Raw genomic sequence first — 23,332 nt, 5'->3', positions numbered from 1 at the left:
CCTCGGAGGCGGCGGCGCGCAGGGCCTTCTGGGGGCCGCAGTCCGGGCGTGCTGGGCGGCGAGGGCTGGACTCGGCTTCCCGGCGGGCTGCGCGGCGGCCGGGTGGGTGTCGGCGGGGCAGTCCGGCGAGCAGTGGCGGTTCCGGTGCGGCACTGCGAGCGGACGAGCGGGCGGGACGAGCTGAGCGGGACCGAGCGGGATGCGGAGCCGCCGCCGCCGCTCCCCTCGCCTCCTGAGAGTCTGAGACCCGCCGGGCCGCGCCCCCCGCCCAGGCCCGCAGTCCGAGCGTTCCGCGCGTTCCGAGCGCGGGCAGGGCCCAGCGCCGGCCCCGGCCGCGTCCCCGTCCAGCCCTGGGCGGCCCGCCCCCTGCCCGCGCCCCCTCTCTCTGCGCGGCGCCCATGCGGACTGAGCCCCGCCCCCCGGCCCCGAGCCCGCCGAGCGCCGCCGCCGGAGCCCGCGCCGCCGGAGCCCGCGCCGCCCGCCCGCACCATGCTCAAGTGCATCCCGCTGTGGCGCTGCAACCGGCACGTGGAGTCGGTGGACAAGCGGCACTGCTCGCTGCAGGCTGTGCCCGAGGAGATCTACCGCTACAGCCGCAGCCTGGAGGAGCTGCTGCTCGACGCCAACCAGCTGCGCGAGCTGCCCAAGGTGAGCGGCCGCCCGCACCTGCCGCCGGCCGGCGCGCGCCCAGCCCCCGGTTCTTCGGTCGGCAGAATCTGCCCGGGCGAGCCACCGCAGCTTCCAGCCGGCCTTGCTGGTTTGCACTGGCCAGGTCCCCACCCCAGCCAGCCCCACCCTCCCCTCCCAGCCGCCCTGGCTGGCACAGGTGGCAGCGGTCATCAGGTGCTTGTCTGGGGATAGCGATTGTCACCGAGCCTGGAGGAGGAGCCTCACAGAGTAAAATCCGTGGGGATTCAGAGAGGTTGATGGGATTACGGTGAAACTTGGGCTCAAGTGGCTGATGAGTACCAACTTGTTGGGCCGCTCTGGAGGTGGGGTCCAGGCCTCCTCTCCTTTTCTTCCTGGGTGCAGGGGCGAGTGGGGAAGCCCCTCGTCAGATCTCCTTGCAGTCTCCCTTCCTTGCTTTTGTTTCTCAGGGTCAGCTGTTTTCCTAAGACTGCTCCAGAAGGGAGGATGGAGAAAGCAGCTTAGGAAGCATCTGTTTTCTGGAGACGGGGTGCCAAGTGGCTGAAGCCTAGGAGTTGGTGCTTCAAAGAATGTGGCCCCGCTCTGGTCCTGGCAGTGACAGCTCTGTTGTCTGTGACCACCTGCAGGCCTTGCACATAGCACGGTGCCCGTGGTGCCCTGCTGTTTTTGTTACTGTTCTTTTGGGAACGATTTACTGAGTTTTTGCTACAGAACCCGACCAGGCTCGTTGCTGGGGTGCAGTAGCAGAGGCCACTGTGGGCCCCTGGAGGGTGGCAGAAGTGGTTCAGGGGCTGGGTGGGCCCTGAGGTAAGACAGAGCAGGGGATGGGGGCCTTGTCTGGTTGTGAGCAGGTCCCTTCTTGGAGTGGAGGCCGGCCTGAGGAGTGGAGGGAGGCGGGCACAGTGGGAGCAGGTGCCTTCTCAGAGTAGAGGCCAGTGTGAGGAGTAGAGAGAGGTGGGAACAGTGGGCGTGTGCGCCGGATGTTTCTTTGCTTTCCTTGCCACAAACGGGGTGTCATGGCTGGACTCCAGGACCCTGTGTGACCTGGAGGAGGCAGAGACCCAGGGACCCTTGACTTGTGACACTCACATGTCCAGGAGCTCTTCTCTGTTCTGGAGTGGCCTCTGCCACAGAGCCCGTGTCCTCCCTGCCCACAGCCCTTTTTCCGGCTGCTGAACTTGCGTAAGCTGGGCCTCAGCGACAACGAGATCCAGCGGTTGCCTCCCGAGGTGGCCAACTTCATGCAGCTGGTGGAACTGGACGTGTCCCGGAACGGTGGGGAGCCTCGGCGGGGGCTGGGTGGATCCGGGGATTGTCCGCTGGGGCCACAGACGTCTTGCAGGTCATGAACTCTGTTCACTGTGACCCTCTAACAGATATCCCTGAGATCCCAGAGAGCATCAAGTTTTGCAAGGCTCTAGAGATCGCGGACTTCAGCGGGAACCCCCTCTCCAGGTGGTTGGCAGCCTGTGGTAGAGTCGGGAGTGGCTGTGGGTCCTGCAGCCTGTGGTGGGTTCGGGAGTGGCTGTGAGTCCTGCAGCCTGTGGTGGGTTTGGGAGGGGCTGTGGGTCCCACAGCCCTGGTCTGGTCTTCTGGAAGCCTCTGCTTTTTCCTATGTAGGCTCCCTGATGGCTTCACTCAGCTGCGCAGCCTGGCTCATCTGGCCCTGAATGATGTGTCCCTGCAGGCGCTGCCCGGGGACGTGGGCAAGTGAGTGCCCTCTTGGGTGGGGGGGTGGGGCTTGGTTTGGCCCTGCCCCTGCCACCACTGCCTGCCTTCCTTCCTCATGCCTCAGCTCCTGGTCTCTCTTTCAGCCTCGCCAACCTGGTGACCCTGGAGCTCCGGGAGAATCTGCTGAAGTCCCTGCCGGCGTGAGTGTGACGGGCATTTTCCCAATGGCCTGGGCAGCGCCATGGCCTGGGGACCAGGGTTGCATGGCGACACCTCACCCTCCTTCCTGCGCAGGTCCCTGTCTTTTCTGGTCAAGCTGGAACAGCTGGATCTGGGAGGCAACGACCTGGAAGTGCTGGTGCGTGGAGGCCCCACAGAAGGCAGGGCGGAGACCGGAGGGCCGGCGGGCGGGGGCTGGGTGCAGGGGCGTGGAGTCTTCTGGGCGTGGCGCAGCAGGAAGCCTCGCCCCACGGCCACTCTTCTCTCTGTCCCTTGCAGCCGGACACCCTGGGGGCTCTGCCCAACCTCCGGGAGCTGTGGCTGGACCGGAACCAGCTGTCGGCACTGCCCCCGGTGAGTGAGAGTGGGGCTGGCCTTCTGCCTTTGCCTGTCCGCGCTCTGACTCTCTGCCTGCCTGCAGGAGCTTGGGAACCTGCGGCGCCTGGTGTGCCTGGACGTGTCGGAAAACCGGCTGGAGGAGCTGCCGGCCGAGCTCGGTGGGCTGGTGCTGCTCACGGACCTGTTGCTGTCCCAGAACCTGCTGCGGCGACTGCCTGATGGCATTGGTCAGTGTGCCTGGGGGTGCGGGGTGCTGCTCACAGGGCCGCTCCAGAAGGAGCGTGGGGTGTCAGGGCTGTGCGTGGCATGGAGCACGGGCGTGCGGGGTGCTGCTCACAGGGCCTGGCTCCAGAAGGAGCGTGGGGTGTCGGGGCTGTGCGTGGCGTGGAGCACGGGAGGATCCTAGGTCTGCCCAGGCTCTGGGACTGTCCCTGAGGAGGGGTGGTGGGGCCCTAGGGCATCTCAGAAGGCTGAGGAGGCAGCTGGTGGTGCTGAAGGGGGCGGCGGAGCCCATGAGAGCGGAGGGTGGGTGGTGCCACTGGAGCCTGGTGTTTTCTCAAAGGAGGTTGGGTCAGGCTTGTTGGGGCGAGGTAGGTAGGGCCCTCCTGAAGAATGGCGGTGGCCAGAGGGACTGGGGGCCTTGCCCACTGCCCTGAGAGCACCTTTGCCCAGGTGGGTAAAGTATGTCTGTGGCTGTGCTTAACCATGTCACCCTGTCTGCCCGACACCAGGTCAGCTGAAGCAGCTGTCCATCCTAAAGGTAGACCAGAACCGGCTGTGCGAGGTGACCGAGGCCATCGGGGACTGTGAGAACCTGTCTGAGCTGATCCTCACAGAGAACCTGCTGATGGTAGGGTCCAGCTTGCCAGGCAGAAGGGAAGGGGCCATCGGGCGTGTAGAACAAGGGCAGGCATCGGCCTGTGTGTGCTGCTGGGGGTGCTGGCAGTGGCCTGACCCGTGGAGCTGTTTGGACAGCTGCTTTCCCGTCAGAAGGGGAGCCTCCTGGCCGGAGGTGAGGTGGGGCAGCAGAGTCAGGGCAGGGACCTTTGCCGTTTGCAGCGAAGAATCCAGGTTGCGTTTTTCTGGCGCATGTTGTAAAACAGGGGAGCGGTTGCAGAGAAGGCAGGGACGGGGTGGATGGCTCTGTAGGAAGGACAGGTTGGGAGCAGGAAGCCAGGCTGCTCCCCAGGGGCATCTGGCTGCCCCTCACAAATCAGGGCAAGCTGAGGCCTGCCCCGGGGCAGGGCTGGGGGATGGTGGTGCTGCCATCCCCAGGCTGGGAAGCAGGAGTGAGCCCTGGGTAGGTTGCTTATTCGTGGGAGGGGTCCTCAGTGGGGAGAAGAAGAAAGGGAGTCTAGGGTTCAGGGCTTTGGAAAGGGGCTGGCCCTGAGCAGGCAGGCTGGACCTGGGGGCCTCGGGAGCCCTAGGAATGACAGGGCAGACGAGTGGGGCACCAGACAGGCTCGCAGGTCAGTCCAGGGCACCCATGGGAGAGAGCCAGGGATGACTTGGGGTGTTTTGGTGGTAGGGACTGAAGGTTGAGGGCAGTGGGCAGAGCTGGGGGAGCAGAGGGCACAGAGTAGGGTGGAGACGGCCTCCGTGGTCAGGTCCTCGTCCAGGTCTCCAAGGGCTGCGAGGGGTCCTGGCTGGAGCTGGCCTGGGGTCTCTGTGGCTCTGCCCCCACGGGCTATCATCTCTCTGCCACTCCCAGCAAGCCTCTAGTGCTCTGATCTCCTCTTCCTGGCCAGGCCCTGCCCCGCTCCCTGGGAAAGCTGACAAAACTGACCAACCTCAACGTGGACCGGAACCAGCTCGAGGCACTGCCGCCGGAGATCGGGGGCTGCGTGGCGCTCAGCGTCCTCTCTTTGAGGGACAACCGCCTGGCCGTCCTGCCACCAGAGCTGGCCCACACGTCCGAGCTGCACGTGCTGGACGTGGCAGGGAACCGGTGAGTGCCAGCCTGGCCCCACAGGCCCGACTGTGGCCCCAACGCCCACTGACTGTGCCTGCCCGGCCCCCAGGCTGCAGAGTCTGCCGTTCGCGCTCACCCACCTCAACCTCAAGGCTCTGTGGCTGGCAGAGAACCAGGCGCAGCCAATGCTCCGGTTCCAGACGGAGGACGATGCCCGGACCGGCGAGAAGGTGCTCACCTGCTACCTGCTGCCCCAGCAGCCCCCGCCCAGCCTCGGTAGGTTGCTTGCAACAGGCCCTTGGTGCGGGTGGGCCTCAGGCGGCGCTTACGGACCAGCCTGGGTCCTGACACTCGCCTGCTACAGAGGATGCTGGGCAGCAGGGGAGCCCCTCAGAGAGCTGGAGCGATGCCCCGCCGAGCCGCATCAGCGTTATCCAGTTCGTGGAGGCACCTGCAGGTGACGAGGACGCCGAGGAAGCTGCAGCCGAGAAGCGGGTATGGGGGTAGGGACCTGGGAGGTGGGCCTCCGCCTGAGCCTTGTCCTGCAGCTGCTGCTCACCCCTGTCCCCACGGCAGGGCCTCCAGCGCCGGGCCACGCCCCACCCCAGCGAGCTCAAGGTGATGAAGAGGAGCATCGAGGGGCGGCGCGGTGAGGCCTGTCCTTGCCAGCCAGACCCTGGGTCGCCCTTGCCTGTGGAGGAGGTGGGCACGGAGCCACAGCAGCCTGGTGGGCCACTGCCCTCGGGAGCTGCAGTAGTCAGGTCCACCCTGGGAGTGGGGCTGTGAGGTCCAGGGCAGCACAGAGAAGGGGCAGGAGATGAGGCTGGTGACAGGGTTCAGGGACGGGGAGCTGTGGGGCCAGCTGGATGGCGGGGTGCCAGGGCGGACGTGCAGGGAGACCTGTGGGGCTGGAGTACCGGTGTGCCCGGGAGCACGGGTAATGGGTTCTGGTTGTGGGGTAGGTGGGGTGTGCCTCTGGCGGAGCCGGTGTGGGTATCGTCAGTACCCGGGAAGGGGTTTGGGGCTGGCACTGAGCAGGCCTGACAGTCCTCACTCAGAACTGGGGCACGCACACGGTGGGCTCCAGGGTGCAGCAGCACCAGTGATCTGGGCCAGGGTAGGGTGTGTCGGGGGAGGAGGCTCGTGTCAGGCGGGATTCTCCTGGGAATTGCATGGTCCTTGTTCTTTTTGGGAAAGGCTTTGCTCAGTGCTGGGCCGTGGAACTGTGGCTTGCCCACACTAGGCCCCAGAGACGCATGGCTTCCTTGGGGACTGGGATGAAGAGCAGCCTTGAGGGTGTGAGCCTGTTACAGTGCCTGGTTGGGGCAGTGGGAAGCTCAGGGAGTGACCGCCACGCAGGAGGCCTCTGAGCCGGGAGCGCCCTCAAAGCCTGACCCTACTTCCCGCTGCAGGAGAAGCGGCTGAGCGCTGAGTCTGGTGTGAGCGAAGACTCTCGCCCGTCTGCCAGCACAGTCTCTGAGGCCGAACCCGAGGGCCCATCGGCCGAGGCACAGGGGCAGAGCCAGCAGGAAGCCACGGTGGCTGGCGGGGAGGAAGACGCCGAGGAGGACTACGAGGAGGTGCGAACGGGCAGGGCGGAGGTGGGAGGCTGGAACCTGCGGGGAACTGCCCCGTACAGAGTGGCTGTGGGTGGTACGGGGCTGTGCTGCTGAGGGTGCACCATAGAGCTGCCGCTTAGGTGGGGTGAGAGTCTCCCCCAACAGCTGGGCTCACAGACCGCCTCCTGACTCCGGCGTGGGCTCCCCAGTGCCAGGCCTGGGCACAAGTCTTTGTTCCTACCTGGGGCATTGTGTGTCTCCAGGAAGAGCCCCGTGGCCTCCTGGCCTCCTTAGGGCTGAGACGAGTGTCCGTCACTGGGCGGTTACGCTGAGTCCTCGTGTGGCAGGGAGCCTTTCGGGGCCCCTGTCTGCGGTGTGGACGCTCTGCTTAGCGGGGCCTCCCTGTGGATGCACAGCCACAGAGCTGGGGCCACCCTCACCCTTGCACCTGCACAGCCTACAGTGCATTTCGCGGAGGACGCACTGCTGCCCGGGGATGACAGGGAGAGCGAGGAGGGGCCGCCCGAGGCTCCCTGGGCCTTGCCGGGCGGGAGGCAGCGGCTCATCCGCAAAGACACACCTCACTACAAAAAGCACTTCAAGATCTCCAAGCTCCCCCAGCCCGAGGCTGTGGTGGCACTGCTGCAGGGCATGCAGCCCGACGGGGAGGGCCCCGCGGCTCCCGGGGGCTGGCACAACGGCCCCCATGCACCCTGGGCTCCTCGGGCTCAGAAGGAGGAGGAGGAGGAGGAAGAGGAGGAGGAGGAGGACAGGGCTGAAGAGGAGACCAGCACCGAGGAGGAGGACAAGGAGGGGGCTCTGGCTTCTGCGCCCTCTGTCAAGGTGCGTGGCGGCCTCACCCCTGCCTGACCCACATTCCCCTGGCCCTCCTGGTCACCCAGGGCTGGGGCAGGGCCAGGGCCTGACCCACTGGCCCCCAGCCACCCAGAGAAGGTAGCGGACATGCATGCTCCACGGTTGGCATCGTGGTCGCTCTCGCCAGGCCCCAGGCCTGCCCTGGCGTTGGTCTCAGTGCCAGGGCCAGCTCTGCTGGCCGGTATCCTGACCCGCTGGCAAGCACAGAGCTCACAGAAGCCAAGCGTGGCTGCCCGTCCTTTGTGGGCCTACCAGGGCCTTTCTGCACGTGTAGTGGTTCCAGGGCAGGGTTCCTTCCTCTCCCAGGATGCCTGAGCTCTCCTGGGCCGCTCCCCATGTTGGGCACTGGCTTCGGGGCTGAGGCCCTGCTGGCTGTTCTGCCTGTCGGACCCTCCTAAGGTGCCACACAGGCCTTTGGGCACCAGCGTGTCCCTTCCTGGTCCTCAAGTCTCTTCTCCATGGCTCACAAAGGGTTTCACCTGCTCTCTGGGCAAATTCAGATGCTGGGGGAGTCCCCAGGCCCCACTCTCCCTTCCCTTGATGACAGCCCATCCCCGAGTGCGGGCCGAGGTGTGACAGCTGAGGGAGCCTGGAGGCGCCACAGCAGGGACAGCCAGGCAGGGCTCTGCTCAGCTCTGGAGCACCCCCCGTGAGCCTTGCTTGTCCCCAGGTGTGCAGTGTCACTCACGCCTCCAGGACGGAGGTGCCCGTGGAGGGGCGGCCAAGGGAGCTGGGTGTGGTCTCCTCTGTCCTTTCTGCTCGTGGCGGGGGCTGGGTGAGGCGGTGGCGGTGGTCTTGGCGGTGGCTAACCTGCATGCCTCGCTGGTCCTGTCCTAACAGGGGGTGTCGTTTGACCAGGCCAATAACCTGCTGATAGAGCCTGCTCGCATTGAGGAGGAAGAGGTCTGTACTGCTCGCTCTGCGCTCTGGCCGGGCCGCTGCTGGCCTTGCTTCCCGGGCTGCGGGCTCATGCCTCTCCCCGCCCCTGTTGCTTGAGCACAGACCCCCCCCGCAAAAGAGCTCTCAGATCGACCTTGGCTCTGGGGCCGGGTCACCTCCTGCCTGGGACAGCCTGTCTTGTAAGGGGCGAGCGGAGAGGTTGGGCCGGCTCCCGGCAGCTGCCTGTGGCGCTGAGTCTTGCCTCCCTGCAGGGGCGGCACAGCCCTCATCCTCTGAGGGGCGGCAGGGGGGCCTCGGGCCTCCACCACCCAGAGGTGGGCAAGCCCCGGCCCCCCACATTCTGCAGAGGATTGCTCTTCTGCTGGGGTCTTGGGGCTTCTCCAGCTGGCCCCTGCGCTGGCCCTGGGCGGTGAGTGGCTTGAGACCCCATGCAGCTGCCCAGGGAAAAGCCAGAAATGGCCTCTGCACACCGGCGGGTTCTCCGGCAGAGAGCACAGGCGTCCCCGCCGCGGACTTTCCTGGACACCTCGTCTGTTCTGTTTCCAGCTGACTCTCACCATCCTGCGGCAGACTGGGGGCCTGGGCATCAGCATCGCGGGTGGCAAGGGTTCCACACCCTACAAGGGGGATGATGAGGTGAGCACTGCCTGGGTCCCGCCGCCACCCGCCTGCTCCACCTCAGTCACACCAATGGCACGCAGGCCCCTCGCCCTGAGGACACGTACACGCTCCACTCGGGCTGGGCCCAGGGCACCGCCTGTTGTAGGATCCTGAAGTCCAAGGGCACCCTGAGGGAGTCTGGGTCTGTCCTCCCTCCTCTTGCCAGGTGCCTCTGCACCAGGCTTGGGGCCACGAGCCCTTTCTTGGGGTTGACCTGCTCCTTCCAGCCTTGGCACTCAGGATCCCGCGGTGGCCCGGGCTGGGGGCTGCTGGGAGTGGGTCTTCCCCTCATGGGTCTTCTGCAGAAGGGGCAGGACTGCAGGCCCCCTTCCCTGGCCACTGCCAAGCTCGTGTCTGTGCCCTAGGGCATATTCATCTCTCGGGTGTCCGAGGAAGGCCCTGCAGCCCGGGCTGGAGTCCGCGTGGGTGACAAGCTCCTTGAGGTGAGTCGGGGACCCATTGACCCCAAGTGGCAGCTATGCCCTCTGGAGGTACACAGTTCCTGGTATTAGGGTGATTGGCTGCCTTCTCCCAGCCCCCCAAGAGTCCTAAGCACAGGACACCAAGACTTCTAGGTGAAGCCACGGAATCCGTAAACGCCAGGGGAGAGCCATCTGGGCAAGAGGCCCCGTGGGTCAGGCAGCGGCTGCACCAGGCACAGTGGCCTCTCCAGGAGGGCCCAGGCTGCTGGCTGGTTTGATGGAGTTTGGACCCTGTATGGGAGCCCTGGAGTCCCCGCCTGGGCACCTGGCCATCCAGCCTGGGCACTCGTGTCAGGGGGCTCAGGAGAGGCACGTGCCTTTCTCGTAGGGACACCCTGAGGGCAGGCGAGGGCCCTGGCGCCCAGCCAGGCGGCTTCTGCCCACAGCTCAGATGCTGCTTCTGCCGCTCAGCTCTTCTAACCTTTTCGTGGGAACTCCTGTCCCTGGGTGTTGGGGTAGGGGCGTGGGGCAGTAACCCTGTGAGTTCAGGTGTGTTCTGGGCTGCTCAGATGGGCAGGAGGTGTCCAGGAGTGGGGCTGCATGTGGCCTGGTTGTGGGGATGTCTGCCTGCCTCCCATGGCCAACCTGTGTCCTAGCCGTGGGGCTGCCCACATGGGGTTTCTGAGGACCTAGTTGGGGGGGGTCAGTGCCCATGAAGAACCCTGTATCTATAGGGCTAGGGTGGTGTCAGAGCCTGGGACCTCTCCCCCTGCCCTGTGCCTCAGTCTCCCCATCCTGAAGGGAGCATGTGGAGCCCCCAGCACGTGGCTGTCGGTGGCCGCACAGGGTTCTGACGTGCATGTGGCCTCTGTGGCCCGCAGGTGAATGGTGTGGCCCTGCAGGGCGCCGAGCACCATGAGGCCGTGGAGGCGCTCCGGGGGGCCGGTGCTGCCGTGCAGATGCGAGTGTGGCGTGAGCGCATGGTGGAGCCTGAGAACGCAGTCACCATCACGCCTCTGCGGCCTGAGGACGACTACAGTCCCCGGGAACGGCGGGGAGGGGGCCTGCGCCTGCCCCTGCTCCCGCCCGAGAGCCCAGGGGCCCTCCGGCAGCGCCACGTGGCCTGCCTGGCTCGCAGTGAAAGGGGACTGGGCTTCAGCATTGCTGGTGGGAAAGGCTCCACACCCTACCGGGCTGGTGATGCGGTGAGGCTGGGGCCCAGGGCCGGGGAGGGCTACTCCAGGGCCGGGGAGGGCTGCTCCAGCCTCACTGGCAGCCCCGGCTCTCCTTCACCCTCCCCTGCAGGGCATCTTCATCTCCCGCATTGCCGAGGGCGGTGCTGCTCACCGCGCCGGCACGCTGCAGGTTGGCGACCGAGTCCTCTCTGTGAGTGGGGATGGGACCCCGCCCCGCACGCCCTCCCTCACCCTCTGTCCCATCCTGCCCTTGGGCCTCCCTGACTTGGATGCGTTCTCACAGATTAACGGAGTGGATGTGACCGAGGCCAGGCATGACCATGCCGTCTCCCTGCTGACTGCTGCCTCCCCCACCATCGCCCTGCTGTTGGAGCGGGAGGCTGGGAGCCCTCTTCCTCCCAGCCCTCCACCACATTCCTCCTCACCCCTCACCGTTGCCGTGACCACCACCAGCACCACCCCGCCCAGCATAACCACTGCCACCCCCGGGGATCCTGGGTTGCCGAGGCTGGCCCCCAGCCTGCTAGCTGCCACCTTGGAAGGGCCTTACCCAGTGGAGGTGAGACACACGCCCCTACCCAGGCACCCACCCAGCTTCAGCTGTGGGCGCTGGGCCTCCCAGGATCGGCCCTTTTGTGACCCTGCAGCCCGCTCTGGGTGGGAAGCCAGCCACAGCCAGACTCCTCAATTTGGTTCCCTCAACACAGTCTTCTGGCCAGCCACATGGCCACAGTCAGCAAGGATGTTGGCTTCACGCATGCCTGCTCGAGCAGCCAAACACTGGTGGCACAGGAACCCTCATGGGCCCGTTAGGGCAGCCCCCGCCTACATCCACAAGGATCTGGATGGACTCGGGAGCCTTCCCACACCCCTTCCCTGTCCTGACGGAGACCTGTCCCTTGTCCGTGTCCCCAGGAGATCCGTCTCCCGAGAGCTGGGGGCCCTCTGGGGCTTAGCATCGTTGGAGGCTCTGACCACTCCAGCCACCCGTTTGGTGTCCAGGAGCCTGGTGTGTTCATCTCCAAGGTAGGGCAGTCCGGCCAGACAGCTCTGAGCATGGCGCACCCATCCCCAGTATCAGTGCAAGTTGGCGCGGCTTTGTCCACCAGATGTCGCCCTCCTCCCTGATAGGTGCTCCCGCGGGGCCTAGCTGCTCGCAGTGGCCTGCGGGTTGGGGACCGCATCCTGGCAGTGAACGGGCAAGACGTGCGAGAGGCCACGCACCAAGAAGCCGTCAGCGCCCTGCTCCGGCCCTGCCTGGAGCTGTCCCTGCTGGTGCGGAGGGACCCAGCTCCCCCAGGCCTGCGGGAGCTGTGCATCCAGAAGGCACCCGGGGAGAGGCTGGGCATCAGCATCCGAGGGGGTGCCAGGGGCCACGCTGGCAACCCCCGTGACCCCACAGACGAGGGCATCTTTATCTCCAAGGTGAGCACCCCACAGCCTGCCCCAGGCCTCACTCCCCACCCCCACCAGGTCCCTCCCATACCTCGTCTCTCTGCAGGTGAGCCCCATGGGGGCAGCTGGGCGTGATGGCCGGCTACGTGTGGGTTTGCGGCTGTTGGAGGTGAACCAGCAGAGCCTGCTGGGCCTGACGCACAGTGAGGCGGTACAGCTGCTACGCGGCGTGGGCGACACCCTCACCGTGCTGGTGTGTGACGGCTTCGATGCCAGCACCACTGCGGCCCTGGAGGTTAGCGCCCCCACCCCAGGAACCAGGCTTCCCTCGGGCCCATCCTGAGGTGCCCTGAACCACTGACGCCTCTCAGGGCGGGCGACGGGTCCTCTGTGCCTCTGGGCCTGGGAAGTGCTCTGCATCAGCTGTGGGGGGTGGGGAGCTCGGTGGGGTTGGGGGGCGCCCACCTTCCCTTTCTGCTGAGCTCTAGCCATCGAGCTGTCCAGAGGCCTGGCCCAGGTAGGACAAGGCACATGAACAGACGGGTGTGTCTGGGGCACACTGCATGGTCTGGTCCTAAAAGAAGTTGTTGGACCACTGGCGACTTGTGCAGTGCCCACGAGGCTGTGACGGGATGGCTCAGAGCCCTGCCATTGCCCACCAGCCAGGCAGACTCCTCGGAACTCTGAGGGTCCCCTCTCCTGTGCCCAGTGGCACCCTGTTCCTCCCAGCCTGTCCCTGGGCCATGCCTGACTTCAGGGCGCCCCCTTTGATGACCTCTCAGCAGAGAGCTCCTTCCCCAAGATCTGCCCAACTGCTGGTCCTTCACTTCTGGACTCCAGAGCAAAAGCCCGGACCGGGAGTTGGGGTGCAAGGTGGGGCCCCAGGAGTCTCCCTCCCAGCATGGCCTGGACCCTGGACAAGCCTGGTCTCTCGCAGGGGGCTCTCATCTCCCTTCCGTCTTCTCCCTCATGCCATCCTGGGGGTCCTGCAGCAGGCTTAGATGGCCTCCAAGAGCATGGCCAGCTTGCGCAGACCGGGTTCCCACCCGGAGTGGGGTACAGGGCCGCAAAAGGGTGGGTCATGGGAGGGCCGGCACCCATGGCTGAAGCTGGGGGGTGCCTGGGCGGGTGCATGTGTCTTCACCTGAAGCAGCCACCCACTCCTAGAGCGTGTCCCTGCTGGTCACACACGTCCCTGGGGCCAGGTGGCTGTGTCACGCTCCCTTCGGCACGTGCATGGCTTCCTCTCCATAACAGCCTCTGGGACGTGGAGGCCTCACATCGGTTCTCTCTTGTAAGGGATCTCTGGGATGGTGGCTTTCTGCCAGGCTGGCAGCCATAGAGTGTGTCCTGACCCATGGCCAGCGCCCCTGACATTGTGGGAAGTTGGTCTGCATTCATCTTTTTTCAGCGTAGGCGCCCCCGCCCCCCCAGGTAGAAAGTGCATCCGCATTCGTATTTTTTGGTCCACAGCTGGATTCTGGGCTCGTGGCTGGTGAGCCGGCCCCACCCCCCTCCCCTGCTGTCTTGAGGGAGTCCTGGTGGTTTCTAGGGAAAGATTTCCCTGAGGGCTCAAGCCCTGGACCATCTGGTTCTCAGAGCCTTGCCTTTTATTTACTCATTTTAAATGTATGTTTAAATGCATTTAAGATAATATTCGATAGATTTACTCACACACTTACTTTTTATTAGAGAGAGAGCCTTCTCCGGGAAGGGCTAGATGTGTAGAAGGCGGGGCTAGTGCCGTGTCTGCAGCCGGCGTGCGTCTGTCTGTCTGCCGGCGCGCGTCTGTCTGTCTGCCGGCGTGCGTCTGTCTGTCTGTATGCAGCACTGCTGTTGGCCACAGGTTGTCCTTGCATCTGGTCGGGTTCCCTGTGAGTCTGCCGTGACACATGGGTACAGGAGGGATGGCCTCACAGGTCTCAGACATCACACTCTGGCCAGCAGCCCACCACAGAGCTACCTCTACACCCTCCCTGGTGTTGAGGGCAGAGACCGTTTCTGCTGCCCTGGGCCAGGGCCCCCGAGCAGTGGGGCTGAGAGCTGCGATCCACCACCGCCGCTTTCGCAAGTCTGTCGTCTTCCGGGGGCTCGCCACCCGCCCCGGCACTGCCCGGCCCTCCGTGGTCTCCCTGGCTTCTGGCCAGCAGGGCTCGTTGCTGGTCTTTGCTCGGTGGGCACAGGTGTGATTTCCTCCGTTGTCTCCCTGGCTTCTGGCCAGCAGGGCTCGTTGCTGGTCTTTGCTCGGTGGGCACAGTTGTGATTTCCTCCGTCGTCTCCCTGACTTCTGTCCAGCAGGGCTCGTTGCTGGTCTTTGCTCGGTGGGCACAGGTGTGATTTCCTCTGGCTCTTGCTCTTCTTTTCCTGGAAAAAATAGGATCTTTTGAGTTACAAAAATGTAAATGTTTAAATTAAGTCTTTTGATTCCTTTGTGACTTCTGGATTCTGGTTTTTTCCTTTGAAAAATCTTCCCTACTGCAAGATAAACATTGTCCCGTTTTCCTCTAGTATTTCTGGCAATTTAAAAACCACAGCTCCGTGGTTCACCTGGACTTGTTCTGACGAGGCCTCCTTGTCGCCCAGGCTGGAGTGTGTTGGCAGATCACAGCTCACTGCAGCCTCCACCTCCCACACTCAAGCCATCCTCCAGAGTCACTGAGACCACAGGCGCACGCCCCACGCCCAGCCCTGCTGCTTCCCTGCTGATCTGGGGGAAATGTGGTGTCCGTCGTTCCTGTGTGCTCCACAGTTCCTGTGTGCTCCAGGGTCTGTTTCTGGACTCAGTTCCAGTGAATTGCCAGCCACTTCTGAGCCAACCCCACACGTTTAAATGCCTAACCCTGATGGCCGAAGCTACCCACTCTTCCTTCTCGAGAAGCTCGTCTGTCACGTGTTTCCTCTTACAAGTGACTGGAATTGTGGGATTTCACAGACTCGTATATGTTATCTGTGTACGTGTATGTATTTTGAGGAAGGGTCTCGCTCTGTCACCCAGGGTGGAGCAGTGGCACGATTGCTGCTCACTGCAGGCTCAGCCTGCTGGGCTCAAGCCATCCTCCCACCCTCTCAGCCTCCCAGGAAGCTGGGACTACAGCCACACACCACCACACCTGGCTCAAAGGTTTTTTAAAAGTTTTCTGTAGAGAAGGGGTTTTGCCGTGTTGCCCAGGCTGGTCTTGAACTCCCAGGCTCAAGTGATCTGTCTGCCTTGACCTCCCAAAGTGCTGGGGTTCCAGGCGTGAGCCCCGCACCCGGCCTTGGGGTTATCTTTCTGGCGAGTTTTTCTCTAGCGCATTCTCAGGTTGCCCTTGCTGCCCTAGCAATTCTCCCTGTTGTCTTTTTCACTTGGCAGAAGCCCTGGCGCCCTTCCCACCCGGGCCTCTCCCGCCCCGCCTCCTGCAGAGCTGCTGGTCCTGTGGGGGTGGGGCTTGCCGTGTGCTCGGGTTTAAAGGGGTGGGGGGCTGTTTCTGTTTAAAACCTGTAAGAATCGTTATCTGAAGCTGGGGCCCTAGAAGCTTCCAGAGGTGGTTCCTGAGGTGTCTTTCTGGTGTTAGGGTTTTCTTGATGGGTTTCAACACAGTGTTCCCTTGATGTCTGCTGATCAGGCAGGGAATACTCCCCAGCTGCTTTGCCAAGGTGTGCTCTGTACGTCCTGCCCCAGCCCTGGACTCCTCCACTGTTGTGTGGGACCTGGCCCCTCTTGGTGGGAGCTGAGTGTAGAGCTCGTGGCCGTGGGCCAGGCGGGCTCAGGACTCTGGCTCAGCCTCGGCCGCTCTGTGGCCTCTGCAGCAGATGGAGGCTGAGAGGTGGAGATTTTTATATCCATGAAAGAGAAAAATCATGAGTTTGTACTGTTATATTTAGCTCATTTAAGATTATAGGGTTTTTACTAACTTTGGTGATTTTAGATTTCTCTTTTTCTCATAAAATCTTCAATTTCTTAATTTCAAAATTAGCTGAGTGTGGTGGCACGCACCTGTAGTTCCAGCTACTGAGGAGGCTGAAACAGGATGGTCGCTTGAACCCAGGTGTTTGAGTCCAGCCTGGGCAAGACAGTAAGACTCTGACAAAAACAGCGACACCAGCAGTTTGACGAGAGCGGGAGCGTGGGGCTGAGTTCCGGGAGGCTGTCTCCCTGAGGGCTCACCCCGCTGGGACGAACGGTTTGACCGAGAGCGGGAGCGTGGGGCTGAGTTCTGGGAGGCTGTCTCCCTGAGGGCTCACCCCGCTGGGACGAGCGGTTGGCAGCATCCTGTGTTCTGGCCACTTGAGAGCCTTCTGTGTTTTTGCTGCCAACTTGATGCACAGTTGGGCTGACTCGCTTTAGCTTTTAGGGTGAACTTTTAAAAAATCTGTGTCTCTTTTTTTTTTTTGAGACAGTTTCACTCTGTTGCCCAGGCTGGAGTGCAGTGGCATGATCTCAGCTCACTGCAACCTCCTCCTCCCGGGTTCAAGCAATTCTTCTGCCTGAGCCTCCCGAGTAGCTGGGACTCCAGGCGTGAGCCACCGCGCCCGGCCCCATCACAATTTATTTTGATGCTCAAATTGTCCCAGCCTTGGCCTATGAAGGTGCTTGAGGGCCTGACTCATTCTGGCACGACCTCCCCTCTGAGCACCTCACCTTCCGCATCCAGGAAGTGCTGGGCTCCTCTCCTTGCCCTGCCCGGCCTTGGAGTCAGCCGTTTCTCTCAGAAGCAGTGGTTCCCTTTAGTGGAGAGTGACCCTTAGAAGCTGTGGTCTTGGTACTGGGCGTGGACAGCGCTCTCAGGGTGGCGTCTCAGGACCTCCCCGAGACCAGAGCTAGGGAGCACGCCAGTCTCTCCCACGGTTATTCCTGGAACGACAGAGCATGAGCTCACCCGTGGCCTTCTCTGTGTTTGAGCAGTGCTCTCTGCCGGGAGAGGCTGGGCTGCCCGTGGCCTTGCTTCCCACCCTGCCAGGGCCCCTGCCTCTCTTGGACCTGCCCAGCGGCTCTGACTTACTTCAGAAATTGCGAAGATAGGCACCTTGTTTGCTGTTGGTCCTCTTAGTTCTGTGAGAATCTGAAAGAGGTGTAGTTAAGACTGTCTAACTGTGCCTTTATGACGCTCTGGTGTTTCCAGTGATCTTTGCTTTCTGTGTTTAGCTGCCTACTTGTTGAGCGCTTAGAGTTGATGATGATTGTATTGTCGTTGTAAATGGCACCTCTGTGGTGACAGCATCCCTCTGCCTGCTTGATAGCTGTGACCTCACATCCCGCCTCCCCTGGTCTGAGCAGCCACTCTCTGTGTCTCCCGTGTGTTTGCCTGGCATCTCTGCCCACCCCTTCCTTACGATTTCAGTTGTGTTTTTAAGCAACAGCACGGGGCTGGGTTTGTCCGTCAGGCCACGCTGAGAGCACTGTGATTTCACAGGGACCCCGTCTGTGAAGAGGGCCACGAGTGATGCCTCTCCCCACTGTGCTGCCTCCTCTGGCTGCTGGCGGTGGAGGCTTGAGCCAGTCCCGCTGCCCCCCGGGGGCTGGGAAGTGAGCTCTTCCCATGGCTCTTACCTGTCTGTGTTTATTTATCCTGGGCTCAGGATCCAAGTGCATCTTGTGCCCAACCAGAAGCCCCTGCCTGCCCTGGCCCTGTCTCCTCAGCCTCCTGTGCCCTGCCTGCACCCCGGGCGCCTTTCCCTTCTAGACTGCCCCTCTGCCCTGCCAGTCCCTGGTGTGGGACAGCTGATTCAGGTCTGGGAAGTGCAGAGCTGGCCGGGCCTCCTGCATGGCGCCTTTTGTTTCAGAATCCCTGCTCAGCACTCAGCCTGTCCACCCGAGGGGGCCGCTCTGTGCCAGCAGGTGCAGCGCTCGCCGCTCACCCCCTCCTTGCTGCATCTCGGAGGCTGTCAGTTCTTCCTGGGAGTGACTTTACACAGTCGCCTGTTTTGCCCTGCCCCAAAGTGGCAGGCATCACGCCACCTTAGTCTCACTTGGTGCAGACGTGACCATGTCCACAGCAGCCCTGTGAGCTGTGAGGGGCCAGGACAGGCCGGGGACAGTCCTGCCAGGCACTGGAGGGCCCAGCAGAGTGCCCTCTGAGGCCGCCCCAGCCATGCGGTCGGCCCCACCCAGGGACACAGCTCCTTTGTTCACCTTTGCTGGCTATTCAGGGCCGGGCCACAGTGTCCCCTCAGCCCACACCCCTCTTCTCAGGTGTCCCCAGGTGTCATTGCCAACCCCTTTGCGGCAGGCATCGGCCACCGGAACAGCCTGGAGAGCATCTCCTCCATCGACCGGGAGCTGAGTCCTGAGGGCCCCGGCAAGGTCAGAGGCGCCTATAGCCGGCAGCCCCGGGGCCAGGGAGCCCGAGGCCGGCAGCACCTGATGGGTCCGCTTTGCTCGCAGGAGAAGGAGCTGCCTGCACAGACCCTGCACTGGTCCGAGGCCACAGAAGCCGCAGTGAGTGGGGTCACCCCGCCCTTCCCATCAGAGCACGGGATCGGGGTACATATCCGTGGGGTGCTGGATAGTGACCCCCAGGACCCCCTCTTGTGCCCGTGCTGTCCCCTTCCCCCGATGGCTAGTGCTGTGTCCGCTCTGCTCCCAGGGTCGGGGTCTGGAGCCCCTGAAGCTGGACTACCGTGCCCTGGCCGCCGTGCCCAGTGCTGGCAGCGTGCAGAGGGTCAGTGCCCCCACCTCTGTCCTGTTCTCCTGTTCATCAGCTACCCCAAGATGAACGCCAGGGCCTTCGTGGAGGGAACCTTGGGCGGGGGGCTAGGGTGGGAGGAGGCCACATCTGACCTGCAGGCTACCCCAGCTGGAGCTTGGCCCCCAGCCTGCCACGTGCTTGTCAACCCTCGTTCCTGACCCCAGTCGTGCTGCCCCACCCCTACCCTGAGCTTCGGATGGGCGACACGGAGTCCAAGGCTCTTGTGCTCACCGAGCAGGCCGGTGTGGTGGTGTGTGAGCTTCGCCTGCTGTTGGGGGGCTGTCCAGCCTGAGGGTGCAGGCTGGAGGCGGAGGCTCCTGGGGGATTGGGCAGGCACACATCGCTGAGGGGAGGAGGGGCTGGAGCCGCTGGGGATGGGTCGGGGGATGCGCAGGCATCCGAGAGACACAAATAACCCCCCCAGAGGGTGTGCTCCCCAGCCTGTGTCGGGAGGCCCGGAAGGAATGTGAGTGGCTGGGGGCAGGCTCTGCCTGGCCCCGGCACGGGTGGTGGGCTGGTGGTGAGGGGCTGAGGCAGCGCATGCAGGGGCTCTTGGGTGCCGACCCTGCCTCCCCTGGCCATGGGCAGCGCTGAGAGGGAGGCTCCCGGGAGACCCATCATCCTCATGAACAACAGCACAGCCATGGGGCAGCGGTCAGGGCCCCGCTCGAGCCCTGAGGGCTGCACACCGCAAGTGGGGGCTCCCCGCCGGCCCCTCTGTCCCCCGCCCCTCCCCAAGCCCTCCCTTCCCTCTTCTGGAAAGCTCCAGCCAGCACACTGCTATGGAGACACCAGTTGCCCATCCCAGGCCCCTGCATCGTGGGGGTCGGGGACAGCCCCTTCATGCTGACCGAGTACCTGGGTGGCCCCTGGGCTATAGTCAGTTTGGGGAGCTGAAGAGCTTCTGTGCCCTCCAGGCAAGTGCCAGGGCCCCCAGTCCCTCCTGCTCAGGGGCCACAGCCCCTCCAGGCCTCACCCCACCCACTGCCTGCTCCTGCAGGTACCGTCTGGAGCAGCTGGAGGGAAGATGGCCGAAGCCCCCCGCTCCCCTAGTGGCCAGCAGGTGAGTGTCCCGAGTTAACAGGCGCGCCCCATGGCAGGTGGAGGGCAGGGCAGATGGCCGTTGTGTGCCCGGCCCCCTCCTCCAGGGAGAGGGGATGGCGTGCCATTGATTCCCGGCTTCCCTCTGCTACCACGGGGCCTTCTGTGCGAGGACAGCCAGGAACACTTTCCTGGCCAGAGCTGCCTGGCCGATGGGCTGGGAGCCTGGGCTTGCTGGTCCTGGAGGGGCTCAAGCTCCAGAGACCCCAGTCATTGTCCTGGGCCCAGTGCCTCCCAGGGCCCGCCGGCCTCGCCCCTGCCTGACTCTTGTCAGGGGCCCCCCACTATTGGCACCACCCCCAACACACTACCATGTGGGGGTTGGGGTGGGGGTGGGGGTGGCAGCACCCATGAGACCCAGTCACAGCTCAGCACCTCACTGGCAGTATGTCAGCCCCAGCCAGGTGTCTGTCTACCCACCTCTCTCCCCCGACCCCCCTCTCTTCCCCCTCTTTCTCCCCCCCACCCCCCCCACCTCTCTCTCCCCCCACCTCTCCCCCATCTCCTCCCTTCCCCCACCCCATCCTTTCCTTGAATCCCTGATCCTGCTTTCCGCTGCCCCTGCTGCCCCCACCTGCCTTTTCCAGACAAAACCAGGGGTGATCCAGCCATTGGCTCAGGCCTGGCCAAGGGGCTCCCCAGCCCCCGGGGGCAGAGGTGGTCCCCGCTCCGTGAGTGCCCTGTCCCATGGGTGGGGTGGCAGAGCCTCCTTCCCTGGCAGGATGGTGGGTGGGGATCAAAGGCAGGCAGTGGGGACAGCGGGTGTTGGGTTGGGTGCAGCCGCAGCCCGACAGCTGCCCAGTGCAGCTCACGAGAGCCCCACCCCGCCAGCCACCCTCCCCGCCCTCCCCGGATGAACTGCCTGCCAACGTGAAGCAGGCCTACAGAGCCTTCGCAGCTGTGCCCACTCCACACCCTCCTGAGGACGCCCCTGCCCAGGTGTGTGGGGGCAGCACCCCTCCCTACTGCGTGTGGGTGGGGTGGGTGCCCAGGAGCCCCAGTGCCCCAGAGGAATGCCAGCCCAACCTCAGGGCCCGCTCCCCCCAGCCCCCCACGCCTGCAGCCTCCCCGGAGCAGCTGTCCTTCCGGGAACGGCAGAAGTACTTTGAGCTGGAGGTGCGCATGCCCCAGGCCGAGGGCCCCCCTAAGCGTGTGTCCCTGGTGGGTGCTGATGACCTGCGGAAGATGCAGGAGGAGGAAGGTGAGGGGCACAGAAGTGGGGTGGGGGGTGGGTGAGGCTGGCCCAGCTTGACCCACCCGGCTCTCTGGCAGCCCGGAAACTGCAGCAGAAGAGAGCACAGATGCGGGAGGTGGTGGAGGCCGGGGCTGGAGCGAGGCTCGCCCTGGATGGAGAGGCCCTGGGCGAGGAGGAGCAGGAGGAGGAGGAGCCGCCGTGGGCCGGCCCGAGCCCCACTGCAGGGTGAGCACCCGCGCACCAGACACCCCGCACTCGCCCCACACACCCTCCCCACAGCACATCCTGTCTCTTCCCTAGGCAGAGTCCAGTGTCCCCCCCACCCCCCGGAGGTGGCGCCCCGGTGCGGACAGCCAAAGCTGAGAGGCGCCACCAGGAACGGCTTCGAGTGCAGAGTCCGGAGCTGCCAGCACCTGAGCGTGCCCTGTCCCCTGCTGAGCGCCGGGCCCTGGAGGCCGAGAAGCGTGCGCTGTGGAGGGCGGCCAGGTAGGCCCCTGCTTGGGGGTCCCCACCCCTCCCCGACGCCTGCCCCGGCTCCTGCCTGGCTCACCCAAGCTTGCTGGTATCCACAGGATGAAGTCACTGGAACAGGACGCTCTCCGCGCACAGATGGTCCTCAGCAGGTCCCAGGAGGGCCGGGGCACTCGGGGGCCCCTGGAGCGTCTGGCCGAGGCCCCTTCCCCCGCGCCTACCCCGTCGCCCACCCCTGTGGAAGGTCTGTGGGTCTGGGAGGTTGGGGGGTCAGCCTGCCGCATGGGCCGCTTCCAACACCCGCTTCTTGTCCCCCCAGACCTCGGCCCCCAGACCAGCACCTCCCCGGGACGCCTGGTGAGGAGCCGGTGGCTGTGCCCGCCCTTCACCCCCGAGACATGGGGGGTCTGGCCTGCCCCCACCCCTGTGGCCCTCACCCCTTTCCTCTCACTCTCTGCCTCTCCCCTCACGCTGTCCTTTCAAGCCCTTGTCTGGAAAGAAGTTTGACTACAGGGCCTTTGCAGCCCTGCCTTCTTCCAGACCGGTCTGTGACATCCAGGTACCCGGCCTTCAGGCCTCTGCATGCCTGCCACCCTGCCTGCGCCTGCCACCGCCTGTGTCCGCTCCCGCAGGGCCTCCCCTCCTAGCTCTGCCCTCGCCCCGCCTCTCCATCCCCTTCCTCCTTCAGCTGGGCTCTGTGGGCCTCAGGGCTGGGAGCCCACCTGTCCACGTGGGTGGTTTGGGGCAGGACTGGCACCGGCCTGACCAACACTCTCCCCATCACAGTCACCGGACTTTGCTGAGGAGTTGAGATCCCTGGAACCATCTCCCAGCCCTGGTGAGTTGGGGCCGGGTACGGGGTGAGCTCCCCGGAGCCCGGCTGCCCTCACCTCACTGCCCCCCTGTCCCTGCCCCCCAGGCCCACAGGAGGAAGATGGAGAAGTGGCCCTGGTGCTTCTGGGCCGGCCCTCACCCAGCGCTGTGGGCCCCGAAGATGTGGCTCTGTGCAGCAGCCGCCGCCCCATAAGGCCTGGGCGCCGTGGCCTGGGCCCTGTGCCCTCCTAGAGGAGCGGGTGCCTCCCCCAGACTTGGGGTGGGGGCCCTGCCAGCTCCAGCACCACCCTTGCCCTGAGTCTTTTAACCTGGGTTTTAGCATTTTAAAGAGACCCCCGCCGGAGTTCCGGCCTCTGACTAACTGCCCCACCCCAGCCGAGACCTCGGCGAGACTGTAACTAGTGATGTTTGTACAACCAAAGACTCTATTTTGTGGTTTAAGGAGAATAAACTTGACTACACTTTACTTCTCACCTGTCTGTCCACCCCTGCCCACTGGCACAGACGCCTTCTGCCCTCCCGGTGCTGCACCCTCACCGTCCCTCACACATCATCTCCCGCTGCGCACAGGCTGCGCGGTCAGGTGCCTGCAAACCTGCATCCGCAGGGCAGGGTTGGTCATCGGGGCTCAGGACCGCACACGCCGCCCCCGCCCCTCACACACACAGCACGGAGGCGGGACACACGCTTTATCGGGGTCGGAGCCAGCACTGGAGTCCTGTGCCTGGCGGCTGCACTCACACCAAAAGAGCACCTGCAGCTGCTCAGCCGGCGGTCACTGGGCCTTGGTGACGAAAAAGAGGCGGAAGTGCTCCAGGCGCGCCTCCTGGAACTGCGTGGGGCTGTACTCGGGCCCGTCCGTGGGCCGCAGCAGCGACAGGCACCTCTCCTGCTCCAGCGGGCCACGGCTCAGCAGCGCCTGTGCCAGGCCGGGCTGCACCGCCTCCAGCTGCCGCTGCACGGCTGGGAACGGGTCCACCTCTCGCAGGTCGAACACCAGCGGCTTCCCGTTCCTGCCCCAGGAGGCTAATGAGGCGGGGTGGGGCTGGGGGGGGCTGGGGGGGGCGTGGGTGTACCTGACGCCCTGCCCGCCTCACCGCAGAGCCCCCAGAAGAGCCAGTCGCATCCCCTCCGGCCTCAGGTGCTCCGGGTTTACTGTGTCCACATAGTTGGTGTCCTGGTAGCGCAGGAAGGCAGCCGCCTGGCCCGAAGGGTCAATGACGAGAGGCCACCTGGGGACAGCTGTGAGGTCGTTGCTATCTGTCC

General features: G+C 64.4%; 1 protein-coding gene and 1 long non-coding RNA gene across 3 annotated transcripts; one reads left to right on the top strand and one right to left on the bottom strand.

The window, feature by feature from the left end:
• The first annotated feature begins 67 nt into the window (after positions 1–67).
• On the top strand, positions 68–22,532 carry SCRIB (scribble planar cell polarity protein). 2 transcript variants are annotated; one of them, XM_021676032.2, is made up of 37 exons: positions 68–648; positions 1,806–1,923; positions 2,025–2,103; positions 2,269–2,358; positions 2,463–2,519; positions 2,614–2,677; positions 2,818–2,892; positions 2,960–3,104; positions 3,609–3,727; positions 4,626–4,825; positions 4,899–5,065; positions 5,154–5,284; positions 5,366–5,491; positions 6,202–6,369; positions 6,805–7,191; positions 8,065–8,127; positions 8,671–8,760; positions 9,150–9,227; positions 10,088–10,411; positions 10,512–10,592; positions 10,686–10,961; positions 11,318–11,428; positions 11,534–11,827; positions 11,904–12,092; positions 17,970–18,080; positions 18,162–18,215; positions 18,364–18,438; positions 19,466–19,528; positions 20,398–20,505; positions 20,614–20,767; positions 20,839–20,986; positions 21,062–21,247; positions 21,334–21,476; positions 21,552–21,589; positions 21,717–21,791; positions 22,019–22,070; positions 22,152–22,532. In XM_021676032.2, exons 1-37 carry the CDS (start codon positions 490–492, stop codon positions 22,295–22,297), a joined length of 4,944 nt encoding a protein of 1,647 aa, XP_021531707.2. In that variant the 5' UTR covers positions 68–489; the 3' UTR covers positions 22,298–22,532. The 2 variants fall into 2 exon arrangements, with proteins under 2 accessions (XP_021531707.2, XP_012328738.3); XM_012473315.3 differs by lacking the exon at positions 21,717–21,791.
• LOC110569342 (uncharacterized) lies at positions 13,470–17,896 on the bottom strand. Its single transcript, XR_002479460.2, has 3 exons — positions 16,780–17,896; positions 16,419–16,631; positions 13,470–14,161 (listed from the first exon to the last, which is right to left on the bottom strand). It is a non-coding gene; the product is annotated as an uncharacterized LOC110569342 (long non-coding RNA).
• Positions 22,533–23,332: the final 800 nt, after the last annotated feature.

This window comes from Aotus nancymaae, unplaced genomic scaffold, assembly GCF_030222135.1.
Source record: "Aotus nancymaae isolate 86718 unplaced genomic scaffold, 86718_ANA_hifiasm-v0.15.2.pri h1tg000036l, whole genome shotgun sequence".
In the NCBI taxonomy this organism is placed as follows: domain Eukaryota; kingdom Metazoa; phylum Chordata; class Mammalia; order Primates; family Aotidae; genus Aotus; species Aotus nancymaae.
The sequence above is the reverse complement of the archived record's forward strand: the minus strand, read 5'-3'. Positions and strand labels throughout refer to the sequence as shown.